General features: G+C 37.4%; 4 protein-coding genes across 5 annotated transcripts; 2 read left to right on the top strand and 2 right to left on the bottom strand.

The window, feature by feature from the left end:
• On the top strand, positions 51-2,099 carry LOC18605111 (protein transport protein Sec61 subunit gamma-1). Its single transcript, XM_018116721.1, has 3 exons — positions 51-307; positions 406-521; positions 1,806-2,099. The coding sequence occupies exons 1-2, from the start codon at positions 214-216 to the stop codon at positions 519-521; spliced, it is 210 nt and encodes a 69-aa protein (XP_017972210.1). The 5' UTR covers positions 51-213; the 3' UTR covers positions 1,806-2,099.
• Positions 2,828-4,630, bottom strand: LOC18605110. The gene is made up of 3 exons (XM_018118047.1): positions 4,346-4,630; positions 4,159-4,251; positions 2,828-4,054 (listed from the first exon to the last, which is right to left on the bottom strand). The coding sequence occupies exons 1-3, from the start codon at positions 4,391-4,393 to the stop codon at positions 3,113-3,115; spliced, it is 1,083 nt and encodes a 360-aa protein (XP_017973536.1). The 5' UTR covers positions 4,394-4,630; the 3' UTR covers positions 2,828-3,112.
• On the top strand, positions 7,837-9,417 carry LOC18605109 (glucuronoxylan 4-O-methyltransferase 1). Its single transcript, XM_007037926.2, has one exon. The coding sequence runs from the start codon at positions 7,997-7,999 to the stop codon at positions 8,960-8,962; it is 966 nt and encodes a 321-aa protein (XP_007037988.2). The 5' UTR covers positions 7,837-7,996; the 3' UTR covers positions 8,963-9,417.
• Positions 9,526-13,251, bottom strand: LOC18605108 (TITAN-like protein). 2 transcript variants are annotated; one of them, XM_018118046.1, is made up of 7 exons: positions 12,827-13,251; positions 12,422-12,548; positions 12,001-12,331; positions 11,780-11,856; positions 10,933-10,987; positions 10,360-10,754; positions 9,526-9,900 (listed from the first exon to the last, which is right to left on the bottom strand). In XM_018118046.1, exons 1-7 carry the CDS (start codon positions 13,165-13,167, stop codon positions 9,880-9,882), a joined length of 1,347 nt encoding a protein of 448 aa, XP_017973535.1. In that variant the 5' UTR covers positions 13,168-13,251; the 3' UTR covers positions 9,526-9,879. The 2 variants fall into 2 exon arrangements, with proteins under 2 accessions (XP_017973535.1, XP_007037987.2); XM_007037925.2 differs by having other exon boundaries at positions 10,933-10,969.

The following is a 16,780-nucleotide window of genomic DNA, read 5'->3' as shown; positions in this document are numbered from 1 at the left end:
ACTTGTTCTTTGTTCATGGAGAAGAAGGCCAAAACTGGCTTCCCAAATTTGACTCGAAAAAGCCTCCTACTACTACCCAACAAAACTGCCTCGACGTTTCTATGAGTTGCGTTCACATTAGGCAATCGCCTCATAAAAGATCTCCATATTTTTCTCTTTTAAGATTTCATCTCGTTGCTAGGTGTTGAGAGAGAGAGAGAGAGAGAGAGAGAAATGGACGCCCTTGACTCCGTCGTCGATCCTTTGAGAGACTTTGCCAAGGACAGCGTCCGCCTCGTCAAGCGCTGTCACAAGCCCGATCGCAAAGGTATCCCCTTTTTCTTTGCTTATGTTTTTCTTTAGATCTGTTAAATTAGGGTTTATTAAGTATCTGATTTTCGGAGAATGCTGATTCTTTGCATGCAGAGTTCACGAAGGTGGCGTTCCGTACTGCGATCGGTTTTGTAGTGATGGGATTCGTCGGATTCTTCGTTAAGCTTATCTTTATTCCTATTAACAACATCATTGTTGGCTCCGCTTAGGTAATTATCCAGTTCTATCTTGTTTTTAATGCTTGATTTGTTTACTCGGTTTTTGGATGCTTGTCGTATCTGATTTTGCATATGGATGATTGCAATACTAGTTTTATGGTTCTTCTCATTTGCATGACTCTGAATTAGGGGTTTCTTCTTGTATTTATGGAAAAAAAAATATAGTCAATTTGCGAAAGGTCTAATTTTGAAGCAGATGCATTTTTCAGAAGCATCATTAGCTGCTACTATGTTCTGCTTTTTACGAACAATATATTGGTTTTTAAGCCTAACCCGTTTGGTTTATGGGATATGGCATCTACTGCTCTGGAATGTTAAAAGATGTGGCAGGCTTATTGTTTCTCCAGGACCTTTTGGTGGGTTTGTGCAAATGCCATGTCTTTTGTTCTATATGCATGGCAACTTCATTTTCTCTCATAAACTAGCAGTTTCACCCTGATTCTTCGTTGGGTTTGAAGATTAAGACTATTTCTAATTTCATCATTTATTTTTTGTTGATCTGGACTAGTGATGCTATGTTGGATCTGAATTTATTTTTTGTTGATCTGATTAGTGATGCTATGTTGAATCTTGGATCTCAAAACTACCCAATCCTCCCTGGTTTCTATAGATAAATAGAAGAGTGTGCTTTGGTTAGGATAAATGAGTTTATAGTTTACCTTTTTCCCTCACTGATGATGAATTTTGGGAATACTGCTTCTATTTTTATTTATTTATGGAAATACTGCCTCTATTTTTATTTATTTATGGGAATACTGCTTCTGAGGGTCAAATGGTGTTATGTTTTTTTCCCTAATTTAAAACAATAGTTGCTATGGTCCTTGTGTATTTTTCATTTTCGGCCCCCAGGAATAGATATGAAATTTGATCTCAGACTTCAGTTTTCCTGCTGTAGTCTTTGATATAATTAGGCATTTGGCAGTCTTTGTCATCATGGTGTGGGTAAAAATTCTGAGATTAGTGAATCATATAACAATCGATGTTTCATTGCATTATTTGAGCATTTACTTGAATATTAATGTTTTAGACCGAAGTTACATGTAAAATGAATGACAGAGTTGAACTACAATTTGGTATATAAGGTGTTGTATAACCTTTGGCATATGCAAGAATCAATATGAAATTGATAGTATAGCTGCTCTTTATACTGTAATATCCTTAAGTTTTCTTTAGCTCATACAGGTCAACATTCTTGGTGATCAATTTTGCTGAATATTTATGTTTTGTTGTTCTATAATTGTAAGGGATTGATTTGGTTTAAATATATAATTGCAGGTTTGTAGACATTGCTGGAGGATGTGACCATTATGATTGGTTGCAACTTGTCATCAAAGAGGAATGTTAGAATACAGCGTTTAGCGAACAGCCCCTTCCCTTCCTTATAAATGTATTGAGTTGAAATAGAAACCTTGAATCTGAAGTCAATTGGAATTTCTTTGAGCCTCTGTAATAGATTCTGATTAATTTTGCCTTTGACTTCAGAGTGTTTCTTATTGTGCTATTTCGAGAAAAAGAAACAAATGATGAGGAAATTCCTCCTTAACAAACAGTAAGTGCTTTGCAGTCTTTCACATGAATCAAATGGAAAATAATTTTGCCTTGTGAGAACCCAAAATTTGGTAAACCAATATTCATATTACGTAATTATGCATAGACATCGTCCTAATGAATCGTTGTTGAAATGAAACACCAATTTTCACCATAAAAACTCGAGCTTAGTTCGAGACCCTAACGTCAAACAAATTGAATCTAAAATCCTGAACGGTGCCGGTCACCTCCCTTGGATTTTCACCTCTCAATGTATTGAAAGTAGAGGCAATGAATTGCCAACCCAGAAACCGAGGAACAAAGGAGGAATTGTTCTAATTAATTTATTCCTTGAAAGACTGTGACCTGCAAATCCAGAAGCAAGTAACTTGATCGGAATTGCCACTTGGGTATGGTAATGCTCTCTTGTTAAAGAATTGTTCCTTTTAATTGATTAGTGACTGTTAACTGCAATGCCATTTTGGACTAATTGCCTGTAATGAGTAGAAATAGAACTTGTCTAGTTTTTCACCCAAGAAACTTGATTAATGCATGAAAGTCCACCTGGTACAGCGGAGAGCGGAAACATGCCCTCACTTATTACTTACATTTGCAACAATTCCAAATTCCCAAGTTAGAGAGAAACCTAACTCTTTATGCCTTCTTTTGTGTGTCTATGTGTGTGTGTATTAGTTTGAAAGGCTTTCTTTGTCGAATTGGTAGCATGAAGGTTATGCTTTATAATTGCATCGATCCTGTGCAAGAAATTTACACTGGAAAGAGAAGCCAAAATAATATTCAATGCTTCTTGGAATGATATCCGAAACTGCAACCAAGCTTTAAACAACGTTTAGAAACTTACCACAATTGTGATCTTTCATGCAATAATTCAATCATAGTTATTTCATATATGGGGAGCATCAACTAGACAGGTTTTGCCTGATCCCTGACCCAACTCCTTTTATTTGTTCGAAATTTCCCAAGTCCAAAATAGGTATAGATATGGCTCAACTAATTTAAACATATGACGTATTCACATAAGCTAATCCCGCTTTTCACTCGGTGACCTGAGATGAAGATGTCGTAGTATCAAAAGATTTCTTCCTGACCAGAAGACAAGTTATCCTTGATGGTTGAGCGTGTGTATTCTCCAGACTACACAAAACAAAGTCAGGCCTATGAAGTGCAAGATTCAGTCGATCCTGTCCCACAACTAAGGCAGTTGCATCGAGTAGAACGTGCCATGAATTCCTGTGAGCTTCTGAAATCCAATGCATCGAGTAACGCATTCCATTTACATCAGCTGGATAAGAGAACAAACCCTTCGGGCTGTGCTTACACTTCCTCCTAAAGTACTGGCTAAGTTGTGATCCCTTGATTCTCAGATCCAACCATGATTCAGGGGCCAGGATCGCTTTTGCTTCCTTATAAATGGCAAACTCCCGTATGTAATCCATCTCTTCACCAATGATTGTCATGTAGAAGTTCCCTCGGAAAAAAGGGTAGCTTTCTCCTACTAGCATCATCGCATCCTTGTAGTTTGGAGTAAACAGAACAAGATAGTCATCATCTCGTAACCCGCAGTGCCTCAAAACTTTGTTTCGAGCCTGGATTTCAGGAATTGAAATGAAACTTCCAGGAAAGGAAGATTTCTTGGTCAGGATATCGAGCAGTCTTGATGCCTCCAATTGGATCCTGTCCAGGTCGGGAAGATTGCTTCCAAAGGAAGGTGTGGAGGACTCCCTAAAATTACTTTTAGGTGATTTTCTTTTATCATCAGGTGCAGGCTCAGAGGACTCCTCATTGATACAAAGACTAGAGAGATCCATATTTTCTATTTCAACTTGTCCTGCATACTGTGGGTATTTTGCCAAGACATACTGTTCAACATATACCCTTTCAGTGTTTGTGATGGGACCTGACCATCTGAGATCAAGACCGTGGAGTGTTGATATGGCCTCAGCTACGATATGCGCTGGAATAACAGTATGTGCTTTCTGTTTTTGTCGCATTTTAAAAAAAAAAAAAGTCAAATATTCGATATACAGATTTGCAGAAACTTGTAAGTCAAGAAAATGGAGGGCAAAGTAAAGTATTTTACCTTGACAACCATGCTGCTTGGTCTGCTACTTTGTATGGGTGATTTTGGTATCGATGCAAAAGGGGATTCTTTGTGTTCACTTTCCATCATGTCCTAAATTTGTTGTCAGATACTTCAATGAGAATCTTGGAAGCTTTTGCTATAGACAGTTTGCCGGGTAACTTGTTGAATCATTAACAGTACTTACCTTAGATCCTGCATGTGAAACCACCTGATCTTTGTTGCTACAGCCCATAGTACCTTGTCTCTTCTCCACTCTCCAGCATTCAAAGATTTGTCTTCAGGCCAATAAACAGCAGTTGTCAAGATTGAGGAACACACAAAAAGCGAGAGTGACAATAGAGGCGTGAACCAAAACTGCTCTTGAAGAATAAGGAGTTATTGTCCTCAAAAATTAAAGATGCAGAGTGAGGAGGGAAAAGATGGGGGAAGAAAACGAAGAAAAGTAGGTTTGAATAGAATACCAAGCCAAACTAAAACATTTCTTGCTGCAGTTGCAAGTCCATAGCTAAGGGTAAAAAAAAAATTAAAAGTAGTAGTTTTGAATAAACATATGCCGACAATGACAACAGCAATCCTCCATAACAGGGGAACTCAGGAGGTAGATGAGCAGACAATATTTTACTGCCAGAACCGTGGTTCAGCTAAATATTCCTTAGCACTAACACGTGTTCTGCGATCATTAGTCGAGTTCAGGACTCTGGCTCAAGTTTTTTCCTTAATCAAACAGCCCAAGGATGGATATCGAAATGGAGTTGAAATTCCTCGCATGATATTCCGGAATGACAACAAACAAGAAAAATGGATTCAATTATAGAGGAAACGTCACCTTGGGAATTTTAAAATCTTGAATGGAGAGTGACCATTTGAAGTATTGTTTATCTAACAAAGTTGGTGGGAAGGGAATCCTGGGGCTGAGGAGACCAGCGGGATGGGAGTCAGCCTGTTAAAATTCATTAAGGTAAAATGTGAAAGTGGTGACTTGAGCCTCCTGAGATGTAAATATTTATGGATCTAAATTATCAAATACAACATAGGCATCACTACACTACAGCATCCTAAAAGGCCATTCAATTCCCTTAGCAAACAAGTTAAGCAGTCATCAAGATGCTTACGTACATGCATGGAATGGAAAATTTGTTATATACCTGACACTGTTCTTTGAATTTTGTTATATTTTACTTAAGAAGAACCAGTCAATCTCCCAAACTTGTAACAAGGGAGCCTCATGTCATCCATTGAGAGAGGGCCATCCTTACTTATAGGTTTTGATGCAAATTTCAAGGAACAGGAAAATGAAGCTATCATATTTCCAGATGTGATATCATTTTAACCTATTCTAACATTCATGAGAAATTATGGCACAAAGTAGAAAAATAATTCAAACCAATTCCAAGACTTCAGCATTGAATTGACATGAGCAGAGATTTCTTAAGCACCCCAAACAATATTACTTCAGTTTGCCCTTACCTTACAAAGATTATGTTCATGGGGCAAAATAACAAGTTATTCCAGGGTGGTTTCGATATTTCCTTGATCTTGTTTCTCACTAGAGAAGGTACCGAGAGAACATGTCATTCAGTTCGTTAGAAACAATGATCAGGCAGACAGTCAGCAGAAGAAAGAAATTATGCTCCTCGTAGAGATACCTTGGATGAGAGCTTACAAAGAGACAAGGCTATAATAAAAAGCTTATTTTATGTGCAAATTGGCATTTAGAGTAATCAGTGGGAAATGTTAAGCTTCCAGGCTAGAACAAACTTATTTAAACACCTATATTTCAGTTGAACCCAACTGCTCAGATGCATTAATTTACTCATATTTGTAATTAAGAGCATAATCTAATTATTCTTTTAAACCAAGTCTTTAAACAAATCTGTCCCTTGGTTGAAGTTTTCGTTATGTGACTTTCCCTGAAGCTTCTATTGAAAAGGACAACAAGGCTTTAAATCCACACTTTTGACTCTCTTTCTCTCTCCCTCTCACTATCATTCATCAAATATTCTTCTATTTTTATGATCATTAGTTTGATGATTTCTTTTACTTGTTGCCTAGAGAATTACAGCAACACTGATTTTGACTCTGATAAATTAATCATCAACCTTTTATGAGCTGTCAATAAAAATTTTGGGCAAATTTCTGAGAAACCAAATAATATAAATAAACAACTACTGGTTTGAATGTGCCACAGAAAAGAACAAGACAAGTTTGAAGAGATTGCTTAAGCAACCACAAAATTCCCTACTCTTTTGAAGTCTGTTTCACCTTTACCACTTGAAATTTTGCTTTGGTTTAAATGTTTGGGTTTTCTTCATCTTCTAGGTAAATTGGACTGTTGAAAGTACCACTGCACCTACTTATTAACAGTTTTAACAACCAAAAAGATTAGAAAAATTTTTGATCAAGTATTTCTTCTTTCTTTTTTTGGAAAGGTGGCCATTGGCTAATAAAAAAACAGAGGAGGTTTGATGTCTTTATGCAGCAGTGGGGGCATAATGAATTCAAACCTCTAGGCAATACTCTGCTGAAAAATACCCGGCAAACTACACGAGCCCTTGGAATCCCAAAGACAACAAAAATAACTCAAACACAGCATGTTATCAATCACTTCCCTATCCAAACACATAACATAACTAACAAAAATACAGGACACAGACAAAAACATGGACTCCTTACTAGGACCTCTCACCTTATCAATACAACCAGAACATATCAATTGGAACAGTAATTCATATAAGATCAAGAATGCAACTTCCTCCACTAACTCTTTTGATCAAGTATTTCTAATATAATTTAGTCAATAGTTAAGTCTCTAAAAGGAAAAGGTCATAAGGTTTAATCCCATGCTCCCTAAACTTTATTGCAAACAATTATTGATAATTCTCCCCAAAGCTGTTAATCTTATTCACTGCCATCACCTTTGGACATTACGATGCATATTCTCTTATACACTCCTATTTTGAGGGGATTGTAGGACTTTGACTTGACCGTAAACCTGCAGAGTAATTCCCACCCTTCAAGTGGGGCAAATACTATGAACCAAACAGCTTATGGTTTTGGACCACACATGATTGGATCCATTCAGACTTTCCTGAAGTTCCAAAGCCGAAAGAAGCATGCCAATAGCATGTATGAAATATCACAATCCTCCAGCAAACAGATGGAAAGGTTCATTTTTGCACATCTTGGTTGGGACTTGGGAAGATGGTTTGCAAATTGCAATGCATAATCCGGAGCTGGGCTGGAAATCTGCATGCGCAAGTCTCTGGCTCCTGATCTTCTCTCTGTATGAGCCTAGCTAGGACCCCAACCATGGCTGGGCCTTAGCCAACAAAACAACAAACCTTACAATTTCGCATGCACCATGCTACTGTACTAAAATAAGAAAGTAAAAAATGATTGAAAGAGATGGAGCAACAAACTGGAGGAGCCTCCTTCAGCATCACGCATACCCACCAAACAAGCTGAAAACAGTTAAGATACAAAGATGAACCAATCAAACAATGCCCTAAACGTGCCTATGCTTGTGCCGGATCCTGCAAAATGATAGAAACACCAAACCTTAATTATTCTTTTTCTTTACGGGTAGTAGCTTTAATTGCTAAAACGCAACGTGGCAACCGATGCAACTAGGTGACTGGCTGACAGTTGATAATAAAGGAAAGGTTTAACACTTGAAACAAAAGCAAAAACCATTTCTTCTTCCTCACTCAAGATGATACGAAGATTGATAACATAATAACAACCCATGCCATCAAAAACCCACAATTACCCTGTGAGGAGGATGTGATAGTAGTGCCCGTAAGGTGCTGGAAAAGGAAAAAAGCCAAGGAAGAAAATGCCTCCTGAAGTTTCTCATTTCCGTGCCCCTCAGATCACTCCTTCGGTTCAGTTTTCTATTACTGCAGCCTCAGGTTCAAGCCCCAAATTTTGCAGAGCAGCTAGAAGGATGAAATTCTCTGGAAAGACACTACTCCCGGTGCTTATTTTCATCCTCTCATGCCTTTCCATTCTCAGACTTCTTAAAATCGCAATTACTACTTCACATTCCACATCTCCAGCTTCTGCTTTGTCGTCGACTCTTCAACAGGAGTGTTCATCTCCTTCTGAATGCAGTGAGGTTACATCAAATGCACCGGGGGTCTCCCGTCCGCACAAATCCTCCGCCAATGCAACCCTTCTCACCCCAAAAGAATTCAAGCTTCTTTCAAATCTCATTACCCGTAAAGCACCCTGTAACCTCCTAGTTTTCGGGCTTCAATCGCAGTACCTCAACCTCTCATCAATAAATGCAGGAGGCGTCACTCTTTTTCTCGAGGATGACCCTTACAAGATAAGTGAAATCAAAGCTGATTCTAATGGAACTCGAATTCATAAGGTTAAGTACCAGGTACCAGCTAAGAAGGCATACAGCCTGCTCAAGCATGCCAGGGGAAATCCTGCCTGCGCACCAAGCACAAGTCTGCTCCAACAATCAACTTGCAAATTGGCATTGAGAAATTTACCAAAAGAAGTTTATCAGCTTAAATGGGATGTCGTGGTGGTGGACGGGCCAATTGGGGACGGACCAGAAGCACCAGGCAGGATGTCAACTATCTACACTGCTAGTATGTTAGCCAGGGTTGGGAGGACGACTGATGTTGTAGTACACGACGTTCATCGGACGGTAGAAAAATGGTTTTCTTGGGAATTCCTGTGTGAAGAGAACTTGGTTTCTGCTAAAGGAAAATTCTGGAACTTTAGGATCCCCGGTCAATCAAATTCTACAAGGTTTTGCTCTCCCGAGACAGTTCGGATAGAGTAATAGCCTTCTTTTTCTGCAGCAACAGAACAATCAGTGGCACCATTGCTACAGGTCGTGCGTCCTAGAATTTGTGAGTAAGATACCATCACATTTCGCGTTATAAAAGATATATCACCAAAATTGGAGTGCCACATCCAGGATATATTAGGTCTGGTATCATATATAAGTGGCACGATTATCCCCTACATTGTTGACGACGGAATTCCGGCTCAGGAAGGCAGATATGTGAGTATCTGGAATTGCATATTTTATTCATATGCGTGTAAATGAAGAAACATCAGAGATTTGTGAGTATCGGGAATGCATATTTTATTCATATGCGTGTATATGAAGAAACATCAGATGGACTCGGTCAGTCAGAGTACGAGTGTGACTGCCTTGTTGCATATTTTGCTCATATGCGTGTAAATTTAGAAACAATAGATGCACTTGGTTGTTACTAACAGCTTCTTTCATAATATCGTGTATGACCCGAAATATTGTAATAAGTTAAGGTAAAGTGGCCATTGTTCAGGTTGCTAATTGTATGAATAATCTGGGTGCCATTGCTCAGAAATCCATGGTTCAAATTCAAAACAGCACATCTGCTTGCTATAGAAAGAACGAAACACAGCCAATGGTACATTTTGTGAGGAAAGTAAAAGATCCGGGAGGGAAGATAATTTGTATTTCTTATGCTGTACAATGTGCACAACTTTGAGAGGTAGGATAAGAATCCAGGTGTAACACATTTAAGGATCTCAACATTTCCTAAATATCTTAGGGTGAAATCACCATGACCCACTGCCCCTTCTCCTGAAAATTTCTCCCTGTGAATCTTTAGATTCACCATGGGAGGGGAAAAACAAAAGAATGCTACTTGATTCTTTGAGCATCAGCTTCACCAGAGTTTCTTTTCTTTGCATGGTCACTAGTTATCATTCACCAAAATCTCTTCGCTGCCAAAAAGGGGGGAAAGGTTAGGAACATAAACATACAATCTGCTTTCAACATAATGCAGTATAAACTTATAAGCTAATGCCAATAATGCCAGAGCTAGACAGTTAGATCGATTATCTTTTCAAGAAGCAGCAAGTTTCTTCCTGGAAAATACTCAAACTAAAGTGAATCTACTCAAGACGCAGTTGATTAGTTGCATTTTGAAGCAAAGTAATGAGATTCTACGAACATGCCCTTTACTGCTAAGAAGATAACTCAAAGACCAGCTTGGCTAACTTTTGAATTGCCATTATAAGTTCTGCATTATAATACATAGACACGTCACCTTACCCAAATGACAGCCATACAAGCTGATGCCTTAAGTGAGCATGGAATAGAGCACATGTTTGTCATTCCACTTCTACCTCTTGAGAAACTAGCCTTCAGAATGATGTGGTATATGAAAATGTGATGCTTACCATTCGCTTGCTGATATAAGGCTGTATCTTAATTGGCATCTCAGAATGACTTTCAACCTTGAGGAACTTCTGTTTCTCGATCTCAAATTCTTTTCTAGATTCCTTCCTGCTACCTGACTGCCAAACTCTACCAAAATTAGGAAGCCAGTTAGCATCACAATCACTCTTGACAATCTCCCCTCTCTTCTCCTTCTCCAGCTCCATCTTTCGCTTCTCAGCCCAAGCAGCTCCCACCCTTTTTGGATTCAACTTAGAGGATTTCTGTGACTTATTTGATGAAATAAAGCTACTTAAAGCTGGTTTTGCTTCAAACCAGGGAGGGGGTGCTCCAGAATGCACATTTCCTCCAGCATCTACTGTTGACAGGGAAGCAACTTCAGTTAGGCTCAGCAAACCTGAAGAAAAAATATGGTCATAAGATGATGAATACAAATTAGCATTCTCAAAAGCATCCCTCCACTTTGCTACAAGGCAACTATAAGCAAATTTTTTAGCACACTGTTTTTTTACATTTTAGAGTGACTTGGAATGAAAATAGAATTATATGAAAGCAAAATCTAATTAGAGCATTACCCTGAGAACTGCTTTCTCTATTCACCATGCTTCCACCCTGATACACTTGGCACACCTGTATGAGACATAATATATATTCGCGAAAAACATAACTGTAATTTCATGTATGAAGAAACTAGTCTGTGAAATCCTAGAAAACAGCAGAACTTCATAGAAAAAAAATCATGAGAAGGAATCCAGATGATGGGCTTGTTGCATACCAGGCATACAGTACTATATTCAAAGTTCAAGCACATGATATAATTAGCACCGGTGAAATTTTAAACAGTAAAGATATGGCATAAAGAAGCGAGCATTTAAATAGAAAATAATGAGCAGGCACTTCAATGGCAAATAACGGTAATAGCAATTGTCGCCTATGCAACTTAACTCCAAACCAAAATCCTGAGAATCCAACTGCAAGTAAGTACTAATGGAAACTAGTAAAGACCCTTAACAGTAAGATCACATGTGAGATGGTAAAGCTGGGTTTAAAGAGAGGAAGCTTCAGTCGAATACAAAAGAGCAAGCTCTCCAATCCAGCAATGCACTTTACTATGGGAGGCAGTTTCAAGGTGTCCATCAAGGTGAAGAGTCTCAAGTGTGCACCTCATGATTTAACTACTTACATGATCAACTTCCTCAAGAGCCTGAGGGAAAGTGGCATGGCAAAATAAGGATGGACAAGGCTCTGCATTCAACTCTAGGAACAAAGCCAGGTACTAAATACCATATCCCAATAAGCATATAATATTGTTATGGGATGGCTTCAAATTTTAGCATAATAAGAACAGTCACAAGATTCTTTCTCAGAAACAATTAAATGAAATTAGCTCCATAGGCAAAACGCATGGATGAATAAACTTACCCCAATATGACTCAGGTAAGCATTGGCTGAGCATATTCCATTCTTGTAAAGAAGATCATGTTGGCTTATGCTGTTAGCTGGCAATTCAAGCACAGAGAACATAAAAACAAAACTAATAAGTGTATTCTCATTTTTTATGTAAGAAACCCTCACTGAGATATCAGTGAAACAACTAGAACTAGATTAAATGAGAAAAATATCAAATAACCAGACATGCATACCTGTCAAATCATTCGAGTTCCACAAACTAATATTGGAACATGCAGCCGCAGGCAAAGAAAAGTTAACATCATGCAAATTTGAACCAAAGTTTGCAACTTCGGAGAATCTTGAATTAGATATCTGAGACTCATTCGTATGGTACTGTAAAGGCGTAACAACATTTGAATAACTTGATTTGAGAGGGTTAATATCATTCTGTTCAAGATTATTTATTTTGTCAAAGTTGACATTATTTTGGATATCATAAGAAGTTCCATATACAACTCCACAAGATCCTTCACCAAGGGCAGCCACAGCTTCACTCTTCAATGACTTGCACTTCTTCTGCCACTACAATGACCAAAAATGAACTCTTTAACACAATTAATATCATTCCAAGCTTTCTTTGGAGATCTTTTACTAACAATCTAATGGCCATACCTTAGTTAGATCAGTTTCCAATATCCTATACATGTCCAAACAGTCCATCTTACCACCATATTGCCAGAGAAAATGCTTCAAATTCTTCAGGTGATGCGCGCTCACCAAGTGATTAATAGCATTTTCACTTTGCAAAGAACCAAAAACACGAACACCATCAAAATTCAGTCACTGAGATATTGTAGGCAACGCAAAGCAATCTTGTTTATTTTGATAAATTTCACTCATTAAATCCAAACTTTTAGTTTCCGATTTTCCCTTTGCTTTCTAAGTAACTAATCTAAAATGGCTGTAAATTCCAAACTATTTAACTAAGTTGAGCCAAGCTTCAAAGTTTCTGTGTTCAGATGAATTTTAGACTTAAATTAAAAAAAAATGAAACCGCTTCAAAATTAAAAAGCTTACCAAGCGAAAGAGCTATCGAGCTCGTCGACATCAGCATCGCAGAAGACGCACCAAAATCGGTTGCGTTCGGCGTGTTCAGGTCGAATAATGGTGGGGTTTTTCAAGAAGAAGCGAATGTCGTTAATTTTGTTCTGAATCCGAGAAAGGAAAGCGGAGAGGGAGTTTTTGTGGTTAGGGAAATATTTATGACGTGGCCCTTGGTTGTGATTCAGCTTACAAACCTTGCAAAACTCAAATTCGCTCTTCTTCTTCTGCTTCTTCTCCCCCTTTGTATTGTCGTAATTTTGGTTCTTGAAGTGCGATTTAGGGTTAGGGTTTGGTTTCTCCGAACGATCCTCCATTGTTGTACGGAGAAAATTGGTCCCAAACTCCCAATCTCAAATTCTAAAACGTTAGCGCGGTTTTGCGTATACCTTCTTTCTTTGGTTCGATGAAAAAAAAAAACCCCCCTTTTTTGAGTTACTTGATCAAACGCACCGTTTTGTCCATGTAACGAACTCCCGCCAAGTTACCGCCAGTGGCAGTGTTACCTTACTATTGGAGAAACAAAAGAAATGCAAAGAAATTGTGTTTTTTTTTTAAAGATCCCAAAGAAATTGTTATTTAAAACCCGAAAGAAGGAAATAAAAAACAAAGAAAGAAATCCCAATCTCTTTTCTTTTTTCCTTTTGTCACTTTTATAATCCCTCATGTGAGTATGTATTTTATATTATTTTATGATTTTTAACATAATATTTTTAAAAAATTTAAATGATTTAAAAATTTTAAATACATTTTATTTTTCTATTATATTAAATTAAATTTTTATATTTTTATTTTGAATCAAACAAGTTTTTATAACTAACAATTGACTAACTCACATTAATCAAAACATCACTTGTAATTTTTTATGTCATGTGACGTTTACATGGAAAATAAAAATATCATGTGATCATATCATATATCACATTAACACATCATATCATCATCTACTATAATATATGAACATACTATATCAATATTATGTGATATAAAATGATAAGTAATATTTTGATTAATAACAATTAATGATCTAAAATTATCCTAAATAGATTAAGAATCGATTTAAGTATTAGTCCATGATTTTTTGGCATCCAACTTTTCGATAATTAGTCTTTTTAGCTACAGGGCAGATTTGGAAGGAAAAACAAGATAAAGCTTTAAGGGGTAATTTAAACATATAAAAAAGCATGATTAGATATGGCATTTCAACGACATCCTTCAGCCGAAAGGTAAATGAAATTTGGGTCAATGTGAAGGACCTAAAAAGATTCTGGTTGTAGTACCATGTTCCCACGCTTTGATAGATAGTATTTAACTTTTTTGTATTACAAGTCATAATTAGCAGATGGGGGGGACATTGGAATTTTTTTGGCTTATGATGAGTATAAGTCTTCCCTGCAGGTCCATCGTTTGATGTCAATGACTCAATGCAGCCCCTTGAGTACTTTGTTAGGAAGCTCGCTGCAACATCTTTATCTCTTTAGCTTTTGTAAGAGATAAAGTTCTTATATCTTCAGACCGATTGGTGTATAGCCCAGTTTTTTTTTTACTATTATTATTTTTCTTTCTTTCTTTCTTTCTTTCTAATTTGGTGGGAAGGATTCACGTTTGCACATGTTTCGACTATGATTTTTGAGTCCCACCATGATCTCTGAAGGACTGAAACTTTCTAAATTTCAAAAAGTTGCCTTTTTTACTTTCTTTTTTTCACTCAAGATTTGTTCATAAACGACTCGACTAGAAGTCTAAACGATCTTGTACATTTATGATCATCCTGCTCTCTCATTACCACTATTGGCGCCAACACCTATAGTTTGAAGGAAAATTCACCTTCCCTTTGCCAAATATTTCTGATTTCTCACATGACGCCATATGTAATGTACATCTAGTTCTGACAGTGCCAGTCAAATTTTGAACTTTCAAAAGATTCAAACTGCCTTCTCTACTAGACTGCAGATGTTCAATTTTGGATAAAATTAGCAGGGTTTATACTTTACAGGGAAATCAGAAATAGCAGTTCAGTATAGTTGAGCTATGTTAACTCATACAAAATGCTTATATACTACATGGCATAGATGGTGATATGCTTTCCATTATCCCTGAGCACTGGGACGAAAAGCTTGTTTGGTTTTGGTAGCAAGGACTGGACAGGTGCATTAAGATAAATCTGGTCTTCGAAACTGTTCTGTTTCATACCATTGGTGTAAGGAGATAAGGATGATCGCTTCTTTACAATTCATCTTAATAAGGGTCGGTCTTATGATTAACCATATCTACATCAAACTTTAATAAACAAACAGTATCACTTCATCATAATATGTGGACAAACGTGAAAAGACAAATGTTAAGGTTTTGTCATAATGACTAGTTTGATTGTTTGGCTAGCATGTCCTACATCTTTATCCTGCACTTCAACTTTATGGAAGAATTGATGGCTGTTGCAATTCTATGATTGTAACCAAATAAGCAATACAAGACAAGGAACCTATAATGCAAGTGGTCATGTGTCAGCATACGGTCTCCCATCAATATGATTGTTAGGTGATTATGCAACTCAAACTAGGACACAACCATTGAGCATTTCCTTGTGATTTCTTAACTCCCCAAGGTCGTGAATTTCCATCACTGGAATCCATTTCCAAGTAGCCTTGTCTTTTTTCTCCCTTATCTCTGAACTTGCAGTTGTTTACAGCAGTACCATCAGGTTTCATCGCCATAAATCATGATTGCTGCTGTTTTATATAGTAGTGCATAGTTTTATGGTAAGAGGAAAAATTAAAAAAGCTGCTTGGTTCCAATGAATTCTTGCATGTTATGTTCTTATTTCTTAGTTGCAGAAGGCTGCCCTCTTGCTAGTTCCAAAGAGGAGCAGTGATTTTGTTCGAACTACAAGCCTTAAAACAACCAAAGAATTGCTTTTGAAGTTGCGTTTCTGATATAGTTGGTTGAGGAAACAAGAACACCAGAGTGGTTAGTGGCGAAAAAGCAAATTATGCTTTAGATCCTGAATTAGGTTAGTCTCTTAGAAGATTCTTGCAACCAAATAAAGAAATATTAAACTAATAATTAAGTTAATCATAGGTACTTTCTTAGTTCACATCCTTTTTCTTTATATGTATTTGAAAAATGTGCTTTTCATGAGGGCCTAATTTTGAAACTTCATGATCCTTTGCCCCCACTAGATTATGTCTAGACTCTTGAGTCTTGACCTCATCAAAGAATCAAATCGGTGTATTATTGAAGCTACTCCCTAACAGATAAATGGTACATGAGTAATGTGTTCGGAGGTTGCTGACAAATCAAGCTAACTCCATTGTCACAACATCTTGAAAGCTTCACTATTATCTACTCTGACTGATGCTTTAGTAGAGTCATCCTATCCAAAAATGTCTCTTTTGTGTTGGATCCCGGACATGGGTAGTGGGTGTTTGGTTTCTGGTGAGCAAAAGTTAAGAAGTTGAATACAAGTGGATACAGCTATTCTGTCTTCTTGTTGATGAATTACTTACTTTTTGTTCTGATTCATTTCGCCCTTCTATCAAAATCAAGGTTCTGAATTTGACTCTCGAGGTGGCAGGTTTGACTCATCAAGGGCAAATTACGAGTTTCCTGAGTTTCAACAGTATGCAATTATGAGCATGTGTGCTTGGCTAATTAATGCCCAAGATATCACCAACTAAGCTGAGACCAATTCAATTCGATATCGAATTTGATTTTCGTTGAATAACTATTAACTTTCCATAATCTGTGTGCTTCTTGCTGATGGAGATCCTGGCTCGAACTCTTTAGCACTGTTATAATCCCACCTGTTGAGGACCGCAGACCATTTTGGAAATAACTTGAAACTTGGTTTGTTTTGCTGGGGTGAGCAAGTTATGCAGCAGGCTGCAAACTTATACTTGATAATGGGAATAGCATTTGATCACTGGATGT

This window comes from Theobroma cacao, chromosome 3 (genome assembly GCF_000208745.1).
Source record: "Theobroma cacao cultivar B97-61/B2 chromosome 3, Criollo_cocoa_genome_V2, whole genome shotgun sequence".
NCBI classification, from domain to species: Eukaryota; Viridiplantae; Streptophyta; class Magnoliopsida; order Malvales; family Malvaceae; genus Theobroma; species Theobroma cacao.
This window is presented reverse-complemented; position numbering and strand designations above follow the sequence as displayed.